The 15916-nt window shown below is 42.7% G+C and overlaps 1 protein-coding gene across 1 annotated transcript in view; it reads left to right on the top strand.

Annotated features, from left to right (window-relative positions):
• The first annotated feature begins 14555 nt into the window (after window positions 1-14555).
• Window positions 14556-15916, top strand: part of PTGIS (prostaglandin I2 synthase) — a 32272-nt gene continuing 30911 nt past the window's right edge. The window contains exon 1 of the mRNA XM_032764619.1: window positions 14556-14703. Within this exon, the coding sequence (XP_032620510.1) occupies window positions 14687-14703 (17 nt within the window). The 5' untranslated portion in view covers window positions 14556-14686. The remainder of the gene's footprint in view (window positions 14704-15916) is intronic.

Raw genomic sequence — 15916 nt, forward strand, 5'->3', positions numbered from 1 at the left:
GTCTGATGCTTTGCTGTTTTACATAAACCGGTTTTGTAAAACAGATTGTATAAAGTCAAGTGCACACGGCCAACATTGATTCGGCGGTGTGCGTCCATGGTCATAGGCTAGCGTCGATTTCTGGAGTGTTGCACTGTGGGTAGCTATTCCGTAGCTTATCCCATAGTTCCCGCAGTCTCCCCCGCCCATTGGAATTCTGGGTTGAGATCCCAGTGCCTGATGGGGCAAAAATCATTGTCGCGGGTGGTTTTGGGTAAATGTCGTCAGTCATTCCTTCCTCCGGGAAAGCAATGGCAGACAATCATTTCGCGCCCTTTTTCCCTGGATTGCCCTGGCAGACGCCATCCCATGGAAGGGCCCTGTTCAGCTTTTTACAATGCACCTATGTGTAACTGATGCCGCTGACCAGAGGCAATACTGCAGCGCTACCCAACACAGCGGCCATAATCATTTGGGCCTTCTGCATGACAGCAGAAGAAGGTTAATCAGTCGTTCTGTACCGTCTGCTTTGCCATTTGAGGAATGGACGGTATCTCTGTTCCATTTCTTTCACATTGTGCTGCTGTTCCTGGGTGCCCCTCGGCTGAGGTTGGCCGGGGCCGCCAAGGCAAAAATGGGAATTGACTCCCAAAAGTCAATGCCCTTCTTTATGGTGTCTAACAATAGAGTCGAGTTTCCTTGGCTAGAATATGGGCAAGTGTTAACAGAAAACCAGTTGTATCAGAGAACCAGAGAGAGAACAGCCGCTCCGTGGTCCAGATCCAGAGAATGATGAACTTACCTGCCATTCACCTGGGGGAGTGCCCGCACAACCCCCCCGTTGTTCTCTCCTCCACCAAACCTTCTGGGCTACCATGGCAGTGTCCGCCCAATTTGTGTGGATGAAAGAATAAAGAATGCAGGAATAGAACCAGTGGAAAACTTGTTTTGAGATAAACATAGGGGGAGGCAGCCTCCCAAGCTTGCTATGATGTCAGGCAGGACATTAAGCTTGCAGGGAGAGAGAAGCCCAGCACCCGCGCTTTGATAGTCCAAGGCAGTACAGAATCTTGTTTCTTTTCACATGAAAGGGGCAGGGCGCTCGAATGGGCCGAGCCCTCTTTCATTGCTATGATGAACCGATGCGTTCTCACAGCCGTTTGTACCATGTTATGGGAATGACAGGAAATTCATTCTATTTTTACCCAGGCACCTCCCCCCGCCAGCCTCACCTGGAGCCAGCCAGGTATTCATGGCAGCAATATCAAGCATATTTGTTACCATCTGCCACTGAAGGAGGCAAGAGGGGGATTACTGCTCGTTACTGGCCCCAGCATGGTCACACAAAGCAGAGTGGGATAGCTGGAGTCCTCAGTCCCCCCTCCCTCCCTCCATGAGCGTCCATTTGATTCTTTGGCTTTCCGTTACGCTTGTCACGCAGCACTCTGCTGAGTCCCTGCTATGGCCTCTGTCTATCATAGCCTGGAGATTTTTTTGAAATGCTTTGTCATTTCATCTTCTGTAACTGAGCTGTGACAGAACAGATTTGCCTCCCCTTACAGTGATCAGATCCAGTATCTCCCGTACGGTCCATGCTGGAGCTCTTTTTGGATTTGGGACTGCATTGCCACCAGTACTGATCAGAGCTCCACGCTGGGCAAACAGAAAATGAAATTCAAAAGTTCACGGGGCTTTTTCTGTCTACCTGGCCAGTGCATCCGAGTTCAGATTGCCATCCAGAGCTTTCACAGTGGTGCACTGTGGGATGCCGCCCAGAGGCCAATACCGTCGATTTGTGGCCACACTAACCCTAATCTGATATGGTAATACCGATTTTAGTCCTACTCCTCTCGTTGGGGAGGAGTACAGAAACCGATTTAAAGATCCCTTTATATCGACATAAAGGGCCTCATTGTGTGGATGGGTACAGCGTTGAATCGGTTTAACGCTGCTAAAATCGGTTTAAATGTGTAGTGTAGACCAGGCCTGAATTTTAAGCAGTACTTTTTCTGCACCTGAAGGAAGATTCTTGTACTTTGTGTTGTGGTTCTTACTATTCTAGGTTGAGGCCTATAGGTTGGAGTGGAAAAGACTTTAAATCACTTCTGGTGCAGCTTAACTCTTGTTAAGAGTTAACATCTCAAACCCCTCACAGGCTAACTAGATAGAGCAGATGGCAGCTTCCTTCTGTTAGCCTGTGAAACAGAGAGGAAAGAAAAAAATAGCATATACTAGTCTAATTTTCTTCCTCTCTTCCCCCAAGACAGTCTGGATTGTGTGTGAGGGATTTTTTAAAACGTTTAATTATTTAGTTAAGGTTTAGTAAGCTTATAGGCTTACCAGGTTTATTTATAGTATGCCAAAGCAACTGGAAGTTGTAGTTAAAATTTTTTTTTGTCAAACAACCCCAGGAGTGTTGCATGAATGAGACTGAACTTTTGGAAGACTTTGCCTTATTCAGTGCACACTGGAAGAGTCACCTAGAAAGAGATGTGTCAGTAGGAAACGACAACCAATTTTTTTCTTACTCTTTGTAGCGCACTGTTCTAAACCCAGACTGTAACTAAAAAAAAGGAAAGAAAGGAAGTAGCATTAAAGGAGCTGCGGGAGGAATGAAAGCTGTAACTGGGGAAGGCTTGTGGCGATGTTAACTTTCTTCCCAGCTACAGCTGTTTTTTCATGTTGTAAGAATTTTGAAAACCATGCTGTGATTCATGACCACCGCTCAGTTCAGCAGCCAGCTGTTACAAGTTCGTCACAGTGTGAACAGAGGCCTCCCACCTGCAGTGAATGCAGTAGCAGCGTGACAAGGTGATTTTTCCTGGCTGTTGTTTAACGATGCTGTAGGGAAGATGCTGTGAACATGAATATCAACGCATCTTAGTCAAATAAACATCTCCCGCCGCTGCCACCAAGTTGTCACAGAGTCTGGCCCTGCACCCCTCTTCCTGGGACCCACAGTGACTTTTATCCAGCCAGTAAAACAGAAGGTTTATTGGACAGCAGGAACACAGGTACAGCAGAGCTTGCAGGCACAGTCCGGACCCCTCCACTGAGTCCTTCTGGGGGTTCAGGGTGCTTGGATCCCAGCTAGGATCCCCTGAATTCCTCCCCATAGCCCAAACCCAAACTGTCCTGCCTCTCCTCCTCCGGCCGAAAAAAACCCTTTGTTTCCTTCTCCTCCGCCCAGCAGCTCCCCCTCCCAGCGTAGTGTTTTCTATCCCCAGAATAGGTTGGTGCTTGTTTCCACATAAAGAGTAAAACATTTCCCCTCTTGCAGTATCTTCTTCTTCACTATGTGCCAAGTTGTGGCCCTGCTGACCTCAGTGAGAGTCTTGCTGGTGATTTAGGACTGGGATTTGCCCTGTGTCCATGAAGATTTCCCAACCAGTGTTTTGCCTGTCCAGATTAACACACAGCTTGGTTGCTGGAGCACCTCCTTTGAGGCATCTTTACCTCCTTGCAGAGAATGGGGACAGAGGAGACATTGATTCTATTCCTGCTTCTGTCACCTTTGGCAAGTTACTTCTCTGCACTTTTGTTTCCAGTCTCGCCCCTTGTCTATTTAGAGTATAAGCTCTTTGGGACCAGGGCTGCCCCTTACGGGGTGTGTATGTGCTGATCAAAATGAGGCCTCAATCTTGGTTGATGCCTTAAGTTTCTACTGTAGCACAAATATTTAACAATAAGCATATTTCCCCTGGGATATGAGTAGGGTCCTACCAAATTCACGGCCCATTTTGGTCAATTTCATGGTCATAGGATTTTAAAAATAGCAGATTTCATGATTTCAGCTATTTAAATCTGAAATTTCATGGTGGTGTAATTGTAGGGATTCTGACCAAAAAAGTTGTTGTGGGTGGGTTGCAAGGTTGTTGTGGAGTGCTGCTACTCTTACTTCTGCCCTGCTGCTGGCAGTGCCGCTGCCTTCAGAGATGGGCAGCTGGAAAGCGGGGGCTGCTGGTCGGGAGCTCAGCTCTGAAAGCAGAGCTGCCACCAGCACAGCGCAGAAGGATGGCATGGTATGGTATTGTCACGCTTACTTCTGTGCTGTGGCCTGCAGAGCAGGGTCCTCAGTCAGCAGCCACCACTCTCCTGCCGCCCAGCTCTGAAGGCAGCAATGCAGAAGTAAGAGTGGCATGGTATGGTATTGCCACCCTTACTTATGTGCTGCTGCTGGCGGAGCGCTGACTTCAGAGCTGCGCTCCTGGTCAACAGCCACCACTCTCTAGTCTCCCAGCGCTGAAGGCAGCAGTGCAGAAGTAAGGGTGGCAATACCGCAACCCTCCTAAAATAACCTTGTGACCCCCCCTGCAACTCCCTTTTGGGTCAGAACCCCCAATTTGAGAAACACTGTTCTCCCCTGTGAAATCTGTATAGTATAGAGTAAAAGTTCACAAAAGACCAAATTTCATGGTCCGTGATACATTTTTCATGGCTGTGAATTTGGTAGGGCCCTAAATATGTAATCTTTTGTCCTCTAAACTTTCAGGTACAACTGCATTGGTATAAGAAGCAGGCGCAAACTGTTTCAAATACAATAATCCCCATCACTCTTCATCAGTAGATCTCCAAGCACTTAACAAAGGAGGAGAGTACCATTATCCTTGCTTTACAATTGGGGAAACTGAGGCATACCGCAGGGCAGTGACTTGTCCAAAATCACCCAGCAGGCCAGTAGCAGATGTGGGAGTAGTACCAAGGGTTCTTGATTCCGAGTCCAGCGTTCTAGATACTAGGCCACACTGCCTCCTGCAAAGCAGTTGATTTCTGTCTAGTAGTGGAAATGAAAGAGTAAGGAAACATCAGTTATTCCTAAAGGAAGGTAGGACAAATTGATTTAATCTAACTGTTTGCTGGTTAAATAATTTTTTGTGATGCTCCTGGCCAGGACTTTTTCCCCCAGGTATAACTGCGGAGATCACTGGTGAAATAATGGGTAAAACATTAGTGTCCATCTGCCAGATTTAGTTCTAGCAGGGACTTTTCCTAGACTGGTCAAAGGGATGAATTATGCACAGGTCACCCAAGGCACATAAAGATAAATTATTCAGTGATTCCTGGTTACATATTCCTTTGATAATCTTTGAGTCCTTGCAACATACATGCACTCTGCCTGGTATGGGCTTGGGGTAGATTTTCAGAACAACTCAGTGAGCATTCCATACAGAATTCCCATTAGTGCAGTGGACAGAACTAAATAGCCCATAGCAAAGAAATGCAAAATTAAATGTTTTCTTAAAGCAGCAAACTGAAATTCACACTCATCCCTTGTATTCTAAAAGAGTTCCGTTTGCACTGAAAAGATGGGTGAGGAGAAGCTGGCTCAAATTCCTTCCAAGGAAAGACAAGAGTGAAATTTAATGTCGATGACTTCGCTAATACTCTAAACTTACCAGCAGCAGAGGACAGCAGATCATAGTTAAGATGGCATAAAGTAATAGGGTCAGGATGGACTCATTACTACCCCTAGACATGCAAATTGCCACATTGTAAAGAAAGCCTTTGTCCTCCTTTGCATGACTAGAAGGCTGTCTCCGTTTCTTTCAGATGATGATGTAGCCCCAAGTGATCCAAATGAATTTATGTACAAGTTCTCTTTGCACTGTAAAATTACAGTCTGGAGTTATCCTAGATGCTTGTACACTTAAAATAATTGACCCAACCAGTTTATTGTCTGTGTGTGATTCCCACACAAGTTCTGCTAACTTTGAACGGGGGGAAAGATAATGCTGCTTTGGTTTTCCTACCGATTCCACAAATCTCAAGAAGAACAGGAGTACTTGTGGCATCTTAGAGACTAACAAATTTATTTGAGCATAAGCTTTCGTGGGTTATGGCCCACTTCATCAGATGCATGTAGGGAAAATACAGTAGGAAGATATATATACACAGAGAACATGAAACTATGGGTGTTACTATACACACTGTAAGGAGAGTGATCAGTTAAGGTGAGCTATTATCAGCAGGAGAGAAAAAGAACTGTTTGTAGTGGTAATGAAAATGGTCCATTTCCAGCAATTGACAAGGAAATGTGAGGAACTGTGGAGGGGGGGGGAGGGAAATAAGCATGAGGAAATAGTTTTACTTTGGGTAATGGCCCATCCATTCCCAGTCTTTATTCAAGCCTAATTTGATGGTGTCCAATTTGCAAATTAATTCCAATTCAGCAGTCTCTTGTTGGAGTCTGGTTTTGAAGTTTTTTTGTTGTAATATTGCGACTTTTATCTCAAGCTGATGCAGATTTGTGGAATCCCAAGGAAGGCCAAAGTTAGCTGCTGCGATCAAGTATGATCATACTCCTGGGATTCAGCATATTACTAATAATGATGGACCCGCACCAAAACTCTGGATCTGAACCCTGAATTCACAGCCACGTATATATCTTTATAATGGTCTTCACCAAGACCTGCATTCAAACATTCAATAATCTGGGATTCAAACACCAGAATCAAATCTCTTCTTTTTTCAATGACAGGATGTTCAGGTTTTAGTGTTTGAGTTTGACCCATTGTAGAGAAACCTACACTGTTTCAGCTGAGACCTCATCCCAGGCATTGCATCCAAGCTGCCTTGGATATCTATTGTATAAAGATGCATGGTATTGTACAGGCCCTGCAAGCACAAGATTCTCCAAAGCCTAATGGTTGGTTGTCCACCCTTTCCACTTAGTGCAGATCAAGAGAGCGGGTTCCCCATGAGTATGTAGTTCTCTCTGGAATACCAACTGGGGCCAATTTTTGTTTCATTTTAATCTCCAAATTTCACCAGAATTTAGCAAGGATAGATTTGGGGCGGGGACACCAGTATATTGCAGCTTCCTGTGGTAGAAGAATAGAGAGTCAATAAGCTTGTTGCAAAACTCAGCTGATCATAAAGTGAGGGAAGCAGGACCAATGACACAAACAGGAAGAAAGTGTGATTGGGGAGGTAAACAGTGGAGGCCACTGAATGTAAATGTTTGCTCTGTTAGGAGCCTGCAGTGAGAGTGGCTGGAAGACTTATTGCTCCCATGCAAAGGTGGGTGACAAAGAATTTGCTGCACAGGGCATCCTTAAGATGTTAGGAATTGAAACTGACATGATCACCTGAATCCAAATCACAGCACTGGCAGGACCTGGGCAACACAGGCAAAGCTAAACTTCATCCCCTTGCCACTAAAGGGCTTAAAAGCAGAAGCAGGAGAGGCAACTGTCGGCATCTGGCTAGTTATATGGAGAAAAGGTAAGCAGGAGGATGAAGGTCAGTGTCACATTATTTCAGGAAAGATGCTGTTTTGTGGTATTTTCTATACAACGCCTGTACTCTGTATATGGGGCTGTGTGCACCAATAAGGCTGACAAAGAACAGCAGTAAGACTTCTTGTCAGCTATATCACCTTTGCCTACTCAGGCATCTCTTACTTGAATCAGGGGAACCCAAACGACACACTATTTGTTGGGGGCAGTTTTTCCAGGTGAACTTCTAAAATTTTGTTCGGATAAAAATAACAAATGTGTTAATAAATATTTACACGGCTTGATACTGAACCCTAACATGCCTTAATTCATTATATATACACTGTAATGGCATGTAACGTGGGCTGCTTTATGTGGGATGCAGTTGAATAAATCCAGCCAAACAGCTGAAAAATACCAATTTCCTTTGAACAAAATTCTGTACGTACATTTGTCAGCATATTATTTGGAAGTTTACAGAATTTCTGCTGCATATGAGTGTCCCTGAGGCGGCCTCGGGTTTAATATTCAGATCAACCCCTCAATTTGAAGAGATTAGCAAAACTAACACAGACTATTTCTGCATATAGCGACTAGAATTCTTTCTTAAGTAGCTAAATCCCTTTCTCTGAGGTCCAAGATTATTTTATTTGCAAGGATTTCTCTCTTGTTTGACGTCTATAAAAACAACATTGCAGTCAAAGCCTTGCTCTGGCACATCTGTTTGCCATTTACTTCTTTTATGTTAAGTTTTAAAAACATTTCTGATTAATGAGGGTTATACAATCTCTAGATTTTATGGGACTGGTTTCCAATTAGGTGTTTTGACTATCCAGACATCTGTTTAGAGCATAGATTGTTCCAGTGTAATTTTTTACATGTGTACGTCACATAGGAAATAAAAAAAGATACGTAAACAGAAGAAGAAATAACTTTTCCCTTTCCACACAATCCACAGCAATAAAACTTTACTAGAGTTCCATAGTGTGCATCCAGGAGTGGCCATAATAGTTGGGCAGAGGAGCGTATACTCTGTAAATGAACATGACAAAGTTTCCAGTGTCATTTTTTCCATTCCAAGTGACCCAAACATTTTCTCATCCAGGCAGCCCTTCTTGTTATGCCAGAAAGAATACACGGAGCTGATAGTGTGCAAACAGCCTGAAGTTTTTAAAGGGGGGTAGTAAATATTTGTGGTACTTGTTTGTTTGTTTCTGGTCATAGGAAGAACCTCTCAACCAAAAAAAAAAAAAAAAAAGGCTTCTCAATATAAAAACATGAGGCAAGTGGTTTTGGCAAGCTATTCTAGTCCTGCAAAAATATATCCATGTCCACAGTTCTATCAGTGAGTCTGGCTTTATTGCTAAAACTGGCTTTAACTTAGAATATTGAAATATTACTATGATTTAAGTTATTAGCAATTTCTCCTGTTATGCCCTGAATTGTTTTAGGCCTTTTGTATCTGAAGAGGAATTAGGTAAAACCATGAGAGACTGTGGTGATTTTTAACTTGAAATGTATAATATTGATTTCCATTGGAGATCCTAAACCACTCTTTAAGGGGCTGATCCAAAGACTGTTGAATGGGCTTTCAGTCAGACCCTGGTTGATAGGCTATACTGAATTCTCAAGTGAATACTCTTTGAGCAGCTTCCTCAGATAACTGAATTAAAGCTCCTGAAAGGGATCTGGTAGTTATCTAAGCATAGGACTATGATAATGTTTGGAACAAAACTTCCACTGACCATCTACAGATTCTGGATTCTGTATCCCAGGTAGGCAGGATCCATGTTGAATTTTGGGTCACCAACAGTGTTTCCACTTGCTCAAGTGAAAAGGTCCCTACTCCATGACAAACAAATTCTTCCAGAACATGTCATTTCTTTTGGCCATTATCCACCTGGGAGAAGACAGATGTTGTATTTGAATTCAACTGACACTGTTTCATTGCTTATACCTTATTATGTTTGATGTAAACTAGATAACCAGTGATTAATAATTCTGAAGTTCTTTTGCTTATTTATTATAGCATGCCTGCAAGTTTTATAAGAAAAGTTGTGCGACAAATATTGAGCTCACACATGTGGACTTAATTCACAAGAAATAATAACTACAATAACTATGTTTTTCCAAACTGTGTGCCAGACTTTCAGCTAGTGTGAAGCAGTTTAGTTGTATCGACGTCCTATACTTTTAGCAATGTTTAGATATCATTATGAGTGCTCAGTAAGCTAAATCTGGATAAGAATACCCTATTCCTGCCCACACTGTCTTGGTTAGTTACATAAGTACCATAGTATTGTTTCTGTACCCTGATTAGATTACTGATGTAACTAACCAATGCAGCCCAAACAATGACTGTTAGAATATAAAAATCATATTCCGTGCCGTAACTTCATAAGTAATTTATAAAAGGCACCTAAGTTAGTTGCACAAATTGCAGTATTTGCACTCTGAGAATTAAAAATTGTGAATAATTTTACCTATTAAATATATTGGAAATTATTTGTGCAGCTGAGGAGAGCACACCTGGCAGTGCATGGAGCCACCAGTACAAGATGATTTAACCCTCCTACCTCAGTCTGGAAGGAAACAATACTTTGCGCTAGGGTGATCAGATAGCAAGTGTGAAAAATCGGGACAGGAGGTGGGTAATAGGTGCCTATATAAGAAGAAACTCCAAATATCGGTACTGTCCCTATAAAATCGGGACATCTGGTCACTCTACTTTGCGCTACCCATAGCTTCTGAGGTTCATTTGGGGTTAGATCCAGATGGAGCTCATTGCCATAAGCTTCAGAAGGTGTTTGTGACAGCCACTCATGTAATCTGGGAACTGAAGGGCAGGGATGCGTCTAGTAAGGCCCCAGCACAGCTCTTCACTTCGACAGTGGTTCAGCAGATGCCTGCAATTCCTGGAGCAGTCGTACGTTTTGCCATCTCTTCTGAAAGCTTTTCCGCTGCAGAGCAGCACCACCTCTGTTATTATCCAGGTGGAACTTTAGCCAGCTGGTTTTCATCTAGGTCTTTGTTCTTGCCAAATCTTTTAGGGAGTCTGGCACTGGTTATTACTGCGGCTAATGAAAAGGGATTGCAGACCTGGGTATCATCAACATACTGATGTGATACCAAAGCCTGGTGTTACAATCTACTGATAGCAGGGGAATCCTGTTGCCCATTCAAACAGATGAAAGCCTACAATTCAAAGCTGAAAAGGTCCAGAATAACACTTATTTGTACACAGACACTGGCGCATGGGCCAAAATATTTTGCAAGATTAATCATTCTGTTTCTACCTATCCCGGAGCTACTTGCCTGAGGCTGATATTTTTGAGATAACCTGTTCTGATGCTTCTTATCTGCCTTTGTAAAATCATTCACATTACACTTTCACAGCTACATTTCATTTTCCAAAAGCCATATATGTATAGGCCATTCTGGAAGACTGTAATATGGCAGTGAACATCACTTCCAAAGCATGAAATGATACCTTGGGAAGAGCACCAGGGAACCATCCTTTACCTGACCTGCTAAGTTTCAAATTATTATTGACATTGTTAGTGATTTTTTTTGTCTCAGTTTTCTACTGTGGTGTTCTCTGTTATCCCTTGTATAGCACCTAAAATGGCTGACCACCAGCTGATACATTTGGGAAACATGGGCACAAGATCTGTATTAACTTATTGGGCCAGATCAGCTCGTGTAAATCAAGTATCTCTGGTAAAGTAGATGTAACCATGCTAATGCACACAAGCTGATATCTGTCCCATTATTCAAATTCCAAGTTAAGAAATCTTCCAGCTCTAGAGTTTGTGTCTCGGTACTGTTCTCTCCCCTACTAGGTACACATGGAAAGAGTTGGAATAAATGTAAACACACATGGTGCTGTTTGCAAGCATGCTAACAAAATGCATTCAGCATTGTTCATACAGATAGTGCGATCCACCCATTCCATTTCTCTACTGTGTACTCACATCAAATGCTTTGTACAGCAACTGTTGAGAAAACACATTTGTTGCATGGAACAGCTCACAGTAATTATGAGCAGTGGCTAACATAGGGCTGGATCCTCAGCTGGTGTAAAATGGAAGTCAATGGCACTTCCCCAATTTACTCCATAACAATCTTTATATAGGTAAATATGTTGGTTCTTTGGCTAAAAATGCAGTGAAAGTCAGACAAAAGTAAAGAAATAATAAAGTTCAGTGGACTTACACCCAGGATGAATTTGCTCCGTATTTTGTATCATTGTTTCTTTTCAAAGATGCCAGTAAAGTTGACTTTATTTCAGATTTGGCTTCTATATTTGCTGTGGTTCAGTTTTCTTTGTAGAAAATACTGTAAGTGTGTGTGGGTTGCTGCCTCCCGATATAAAGCATCAAACCGGTATCCTGTCTTTCTTTTATTTTCCGAAGCATTTTTTAGCCTTTCTCCAACCATCAGTGGGATTAAACCTGGATGAGTTTGGGACATAGTGTTCCCTATGTTTTAGTGCAGCATTCAGTACAGATGGAAAATGTTAACTTCTTCAGTGTTTGCATAGAATCTTAGGGGCTGGGGACCCAACTTTCAGGGGTCTCCCAAAATGTACCCAAAATATTTACAAGTGCCTCCATATACATAAACCTAACTCCTTGTTTGCTTGGGTGGGAATTCTGTATAGTAGTGCCTAGGAGCCCAATCATGGACAAGATCCCTATTATCCTATGTGCTGTACAAGCCCAGAACAAAAAGATAGTCCCTGGGGAGAGAAAGAGCTTAGTGGTTTGAGCATTGGCCTGTTAAACCCAGGGTTGTGAGTTCAGTCCTTGAGGGGGCTACTTAGGGATCTGGGGCAAAATCAGTACTTAGTCCTGCTAGTGAAGGCAGGGGACTGGACTCAATGACACTTTAGGGTCCCTTCTAGCTCTATGAGATAGGTATCTCAAAATTAAAAAAGAACCCAAAGAGCCAGGTGACTGCTCACCTATTTGCATTTAAAACCCAGGTTTGAGGGGGTGGGGTTTCTATTTAGCCTTAAGGTTAAACTCAGTCATCATTAGGACATAAAGACAACGAGGAGTCCAGTGACACCTTAAAGACTAACAGATTTATTTGGGCATAAGCTCAAATAAATCTGTTAGTCTTTAAGGTGCCACCGGACTCTTTGTTGTTTTTGTGGCCATAGACTAACACAGGTACCTCCTGATACTTGACGTCATAGGACATAATGCACAGCCATGCTGGAAAAGTGTTCGGAAATAATTTAGTTAAATATGCGCTTTCTGGAGTACATTTTTTATTAATATTCACTCAGCTTGAGCAGATTCTGCAAATCATTGGTTCTTTTTGTGTTTTGCTTCCCAGTTAATTAATTGAACAACACCTTTTACAAGCAATAGGTAACGTTGTTGCCATTCTTTCCCACCTAAAAAGCACCATAGACTGACATTTAGAAGGTTTTATTCTAAAAGTCTTTCTTTCACAACTTGGGAAGATCCCGGTGTGTATCCAATCCATACTGAAGCTCAGTTCAACTGGAGTTCTTTTACTGTCTCAGATGCTTTCCAAAAACCATTTAGTCACTGCCCAAATTAACAGTAATGTACTCCATTCATTTATTTGTTAGAAACAAGCCTCTAGCGCTGTTGTCAACATACATTTATTCTACATTGACCATTTTGAACTAGAACATTTTTGATTATGATGTCATTCTGCAGATAAAAATACAGGCTACCTTTCACAACAGATGAAGAAAACACAATAATATATATAAACCCAGTTCTTTGATTAGCTTTTCTTCCTGTTGAAAAAAATGTGTTTTAAAATAGTTGTATGCCTTCCCATGGGTCATAACTGCTTCTGCTATGGTTACTGTAGGAATTGTTATTCTTCCTCTGCCTTTTTAGTATACCTCTATAATAATAACATACACATATACATTCATCTAGTTCTGGTTAGGAACAAAGCTGATTATCTGCAGCTAGGTAGGAGTGGAATGATGGGGAGAAATAGATTTTTCTCTCCACCCCAGGCAATAGGCTCATAGTCATTTAAATAATAAATTATTTATTATTTAAATGACTATGAGCCTATTGCCTGGGGTGGAGAGAAAAATCTATTTCTCCCCATCATTCCACTCCTACCTAGCTGCAGATATATATATATATATATATATATATATATATATATATATATATATATAATTTTTAATTGTTTCCCATGTCTTGGGACCTATTTCTTACAGAAGAAAGAACCTTTCACACCAGACGCACACAGAAGTATTAATTCCAAAGCAAAAGAACGTGGACCAGATTCTTCCTTTTTTCCATGTGTGTAAATGCAAAGCAAGACAACTGATGTCAGTGGTCACACTGGTATAAAGCCAGATGGGGTCAGAATCGGACTCCAGTTCTCTCAGATTATAAAATAACTCATCAGGGTGCAAATTACCCTAAAAAGAATTTGTCTCTGCCAGACAGGTAGCTGGTTGGGAAACCATCTTTCTATTTTAACAGCTCAGCAAAGAATATTTCAGACAATGACAAACCACCTATTTCTATAGACTGTGACAGGGTCAGGCCGGATGACTACAGAAGAGTGATAGAAAGTAGACATATTAGCCCCAGATTAAGCAGGTCCTTTTTCCCTGAGTAAGATAATGGGCTGTTCCAGAACAATCAAGAAGCTACTAGAATCAATTAAGACAGGCAAGCTCATCAGGGCACTTTGTTTAAAAAGGACCTCACTTCAGTTAGTGAGGGGCATGCGAGGAGCTGGGAGCAAGAGGCACACAAAGAGCTGAGAGTGGGAAGACGTACTGCTGGAGGACTGAGGAGTACAAGCATTACCAGGCAGCAGGAGGAAAGTTGTGCTGTGAGGATACAGAAAGTGTTTGGAGGAGGCCTTGGGGAAGTAGCCCAGGGAGTTGTAGCTGTCACGCAGCTGTTACAGGAGACACTATAGACAGCTGCGATCCACAGGGCCCTGGGCTGGAACCTGGAGCAGTGAGCAGGCCCAGAGTTTCTCCCAGCTTCCTATTTGATACAAAAGGAGTTGACCTTGACTGTGCGTCCCACCAGAGGGGAAATCTCTTGCCTGTCCCCTGACCCACTAGGTGGGACACAGAGGCTGCGGGGATTGTAATCCCTTTCCCCACGCTGGCCAGCGATGAGCTTAGCTGAGTGAATGGCAGGTTTGGGCCACTAGCAAAAGTGGCTGAAACTGAGACTACCATGAATCTGTGAGGTGAGCAAATCTGCCAATAAGTGCACAACTCACCAAGGCAGAGGAGGAGCTTTGTCACAAGACTTTAAAAAAACCCAACAACCTAGTTTTAAAGACAGTTTCTGTCTTGCTGTCAGTGGTCTAACCCAAACAGTGTTCACGAGGTCATTAGCAGTTCTGCAAGCAACTGAGCGTCTGCTGCAGTAACTTCCAGTTCGTCCTTGATTAAAGCTACCAGGCATTTGGGGACCCAGTCTGCTGTCCTTACGCTCTTCCTGATTGTCATGAGAATTTTGCTTCAGTAAGTACTGCAGGGTCAGTACCTTGGTATGAGATGAATGGTTATTGGGTGTGTTTGGTTCTAAGGGCACATTTTTGTGTATGTATTAGTAGTAAGAATTATTTACATAATGGCACCTTACAGAGATGTTTAAAAAGGCACTGCCTCCAGATTACGGAGACAAGCTCTTTGGAGGAGGGGCTGTCTCTTTGTTATGTACACTTCTACCTCCATATAATGCTGTCCTTGGGAGCCAAAATATCTTACTGCATTATAGGTGAAACCGTGTTATATTGAACTTGCTTTGATCCACCGGAGTGCACAGTCCCGCCCTCCTGGAGCACTGCTTCACTACGTTGTATACAAATTCATGTTATATTGGGTGGCATTATATTGAGGTAGCGGTGTATTTGCGTAATGGGGCTCTGATCTATGAATGGGGCTCCGAGGTGCCTCCAAACACAAATAGTAAGAAATAATAATGGACACGTTTGCAGAATCGCTTATAAAAATGAGTATGTTCATAGTATTGTACATACTGTGAATTGTTTTGAACCATCAAGACATATGCATATCCAGAGCTGAGTGACCACATATTCCTGAATCTGGTCCAGAATAGCCACTGTGCCATACCGGAGTGCCAGAGTAACCAGAGTCTCTTAAGCAAGCACCATCTTGCTGTGGCATTCACAGGGCCTTGGTCATAGCCATTCATTAGATGTGAAGGTCCATCAATCTTTTAAGTGTCTTTTATGAAGTGCATCATACACTTGCGGGTGCTATAAAAATGTAATACAATACTTCAAATGATTAATAAAATCGGCATGACTGGTATTTAATTTAAAAGAGTTTTTCAAAAACAGTTGGATAAAGTGCCCAGAAGGCCACCAAGGTAAATGATTAAGCAATGGGCACATTTCTTCTCTGCTGCTTGCTTAGAATTTCCCTTCGGAGGGGCAAGGAAAAAGGCTACAGTGATGATTATCATGGAAAGGCTTCTGAATAAACACAGACAGTTGTTGCCTGTTATTTATCTAGTGCTTTTGGGCTCCAGGATGCTCTCCGAACAAGGGGCTAGTTAGTGTCTTGGCGCTATGGAAGAGTGTGGGGAAGGAGATACGGTGGAGTGATAGATCGGGGGTCTGGGGTCGCTCTTTCCAAGAGGGATTTGCTGGGCTTTCCCTCTACACACAGGGAGCCGTGTGGGGGGCGCTATTTGGGGTGGGCTCGTTCT

Source organism: Chelonoidis abingdonii, chromosome 14, assembly GCF_003597395.2.
Source record: "Chelonoidis abingdonii isolate Lonesome George chromosome 14, CheloAbing_2.0, whole genome shotgun sequence".
In the NCBI taxonomy this organism is placed as follows: Eukaryota; Metazoa; Chordata; order Testudines; family Testudinidae; genus Chelonoidis; species Chelonoidis abingdonii.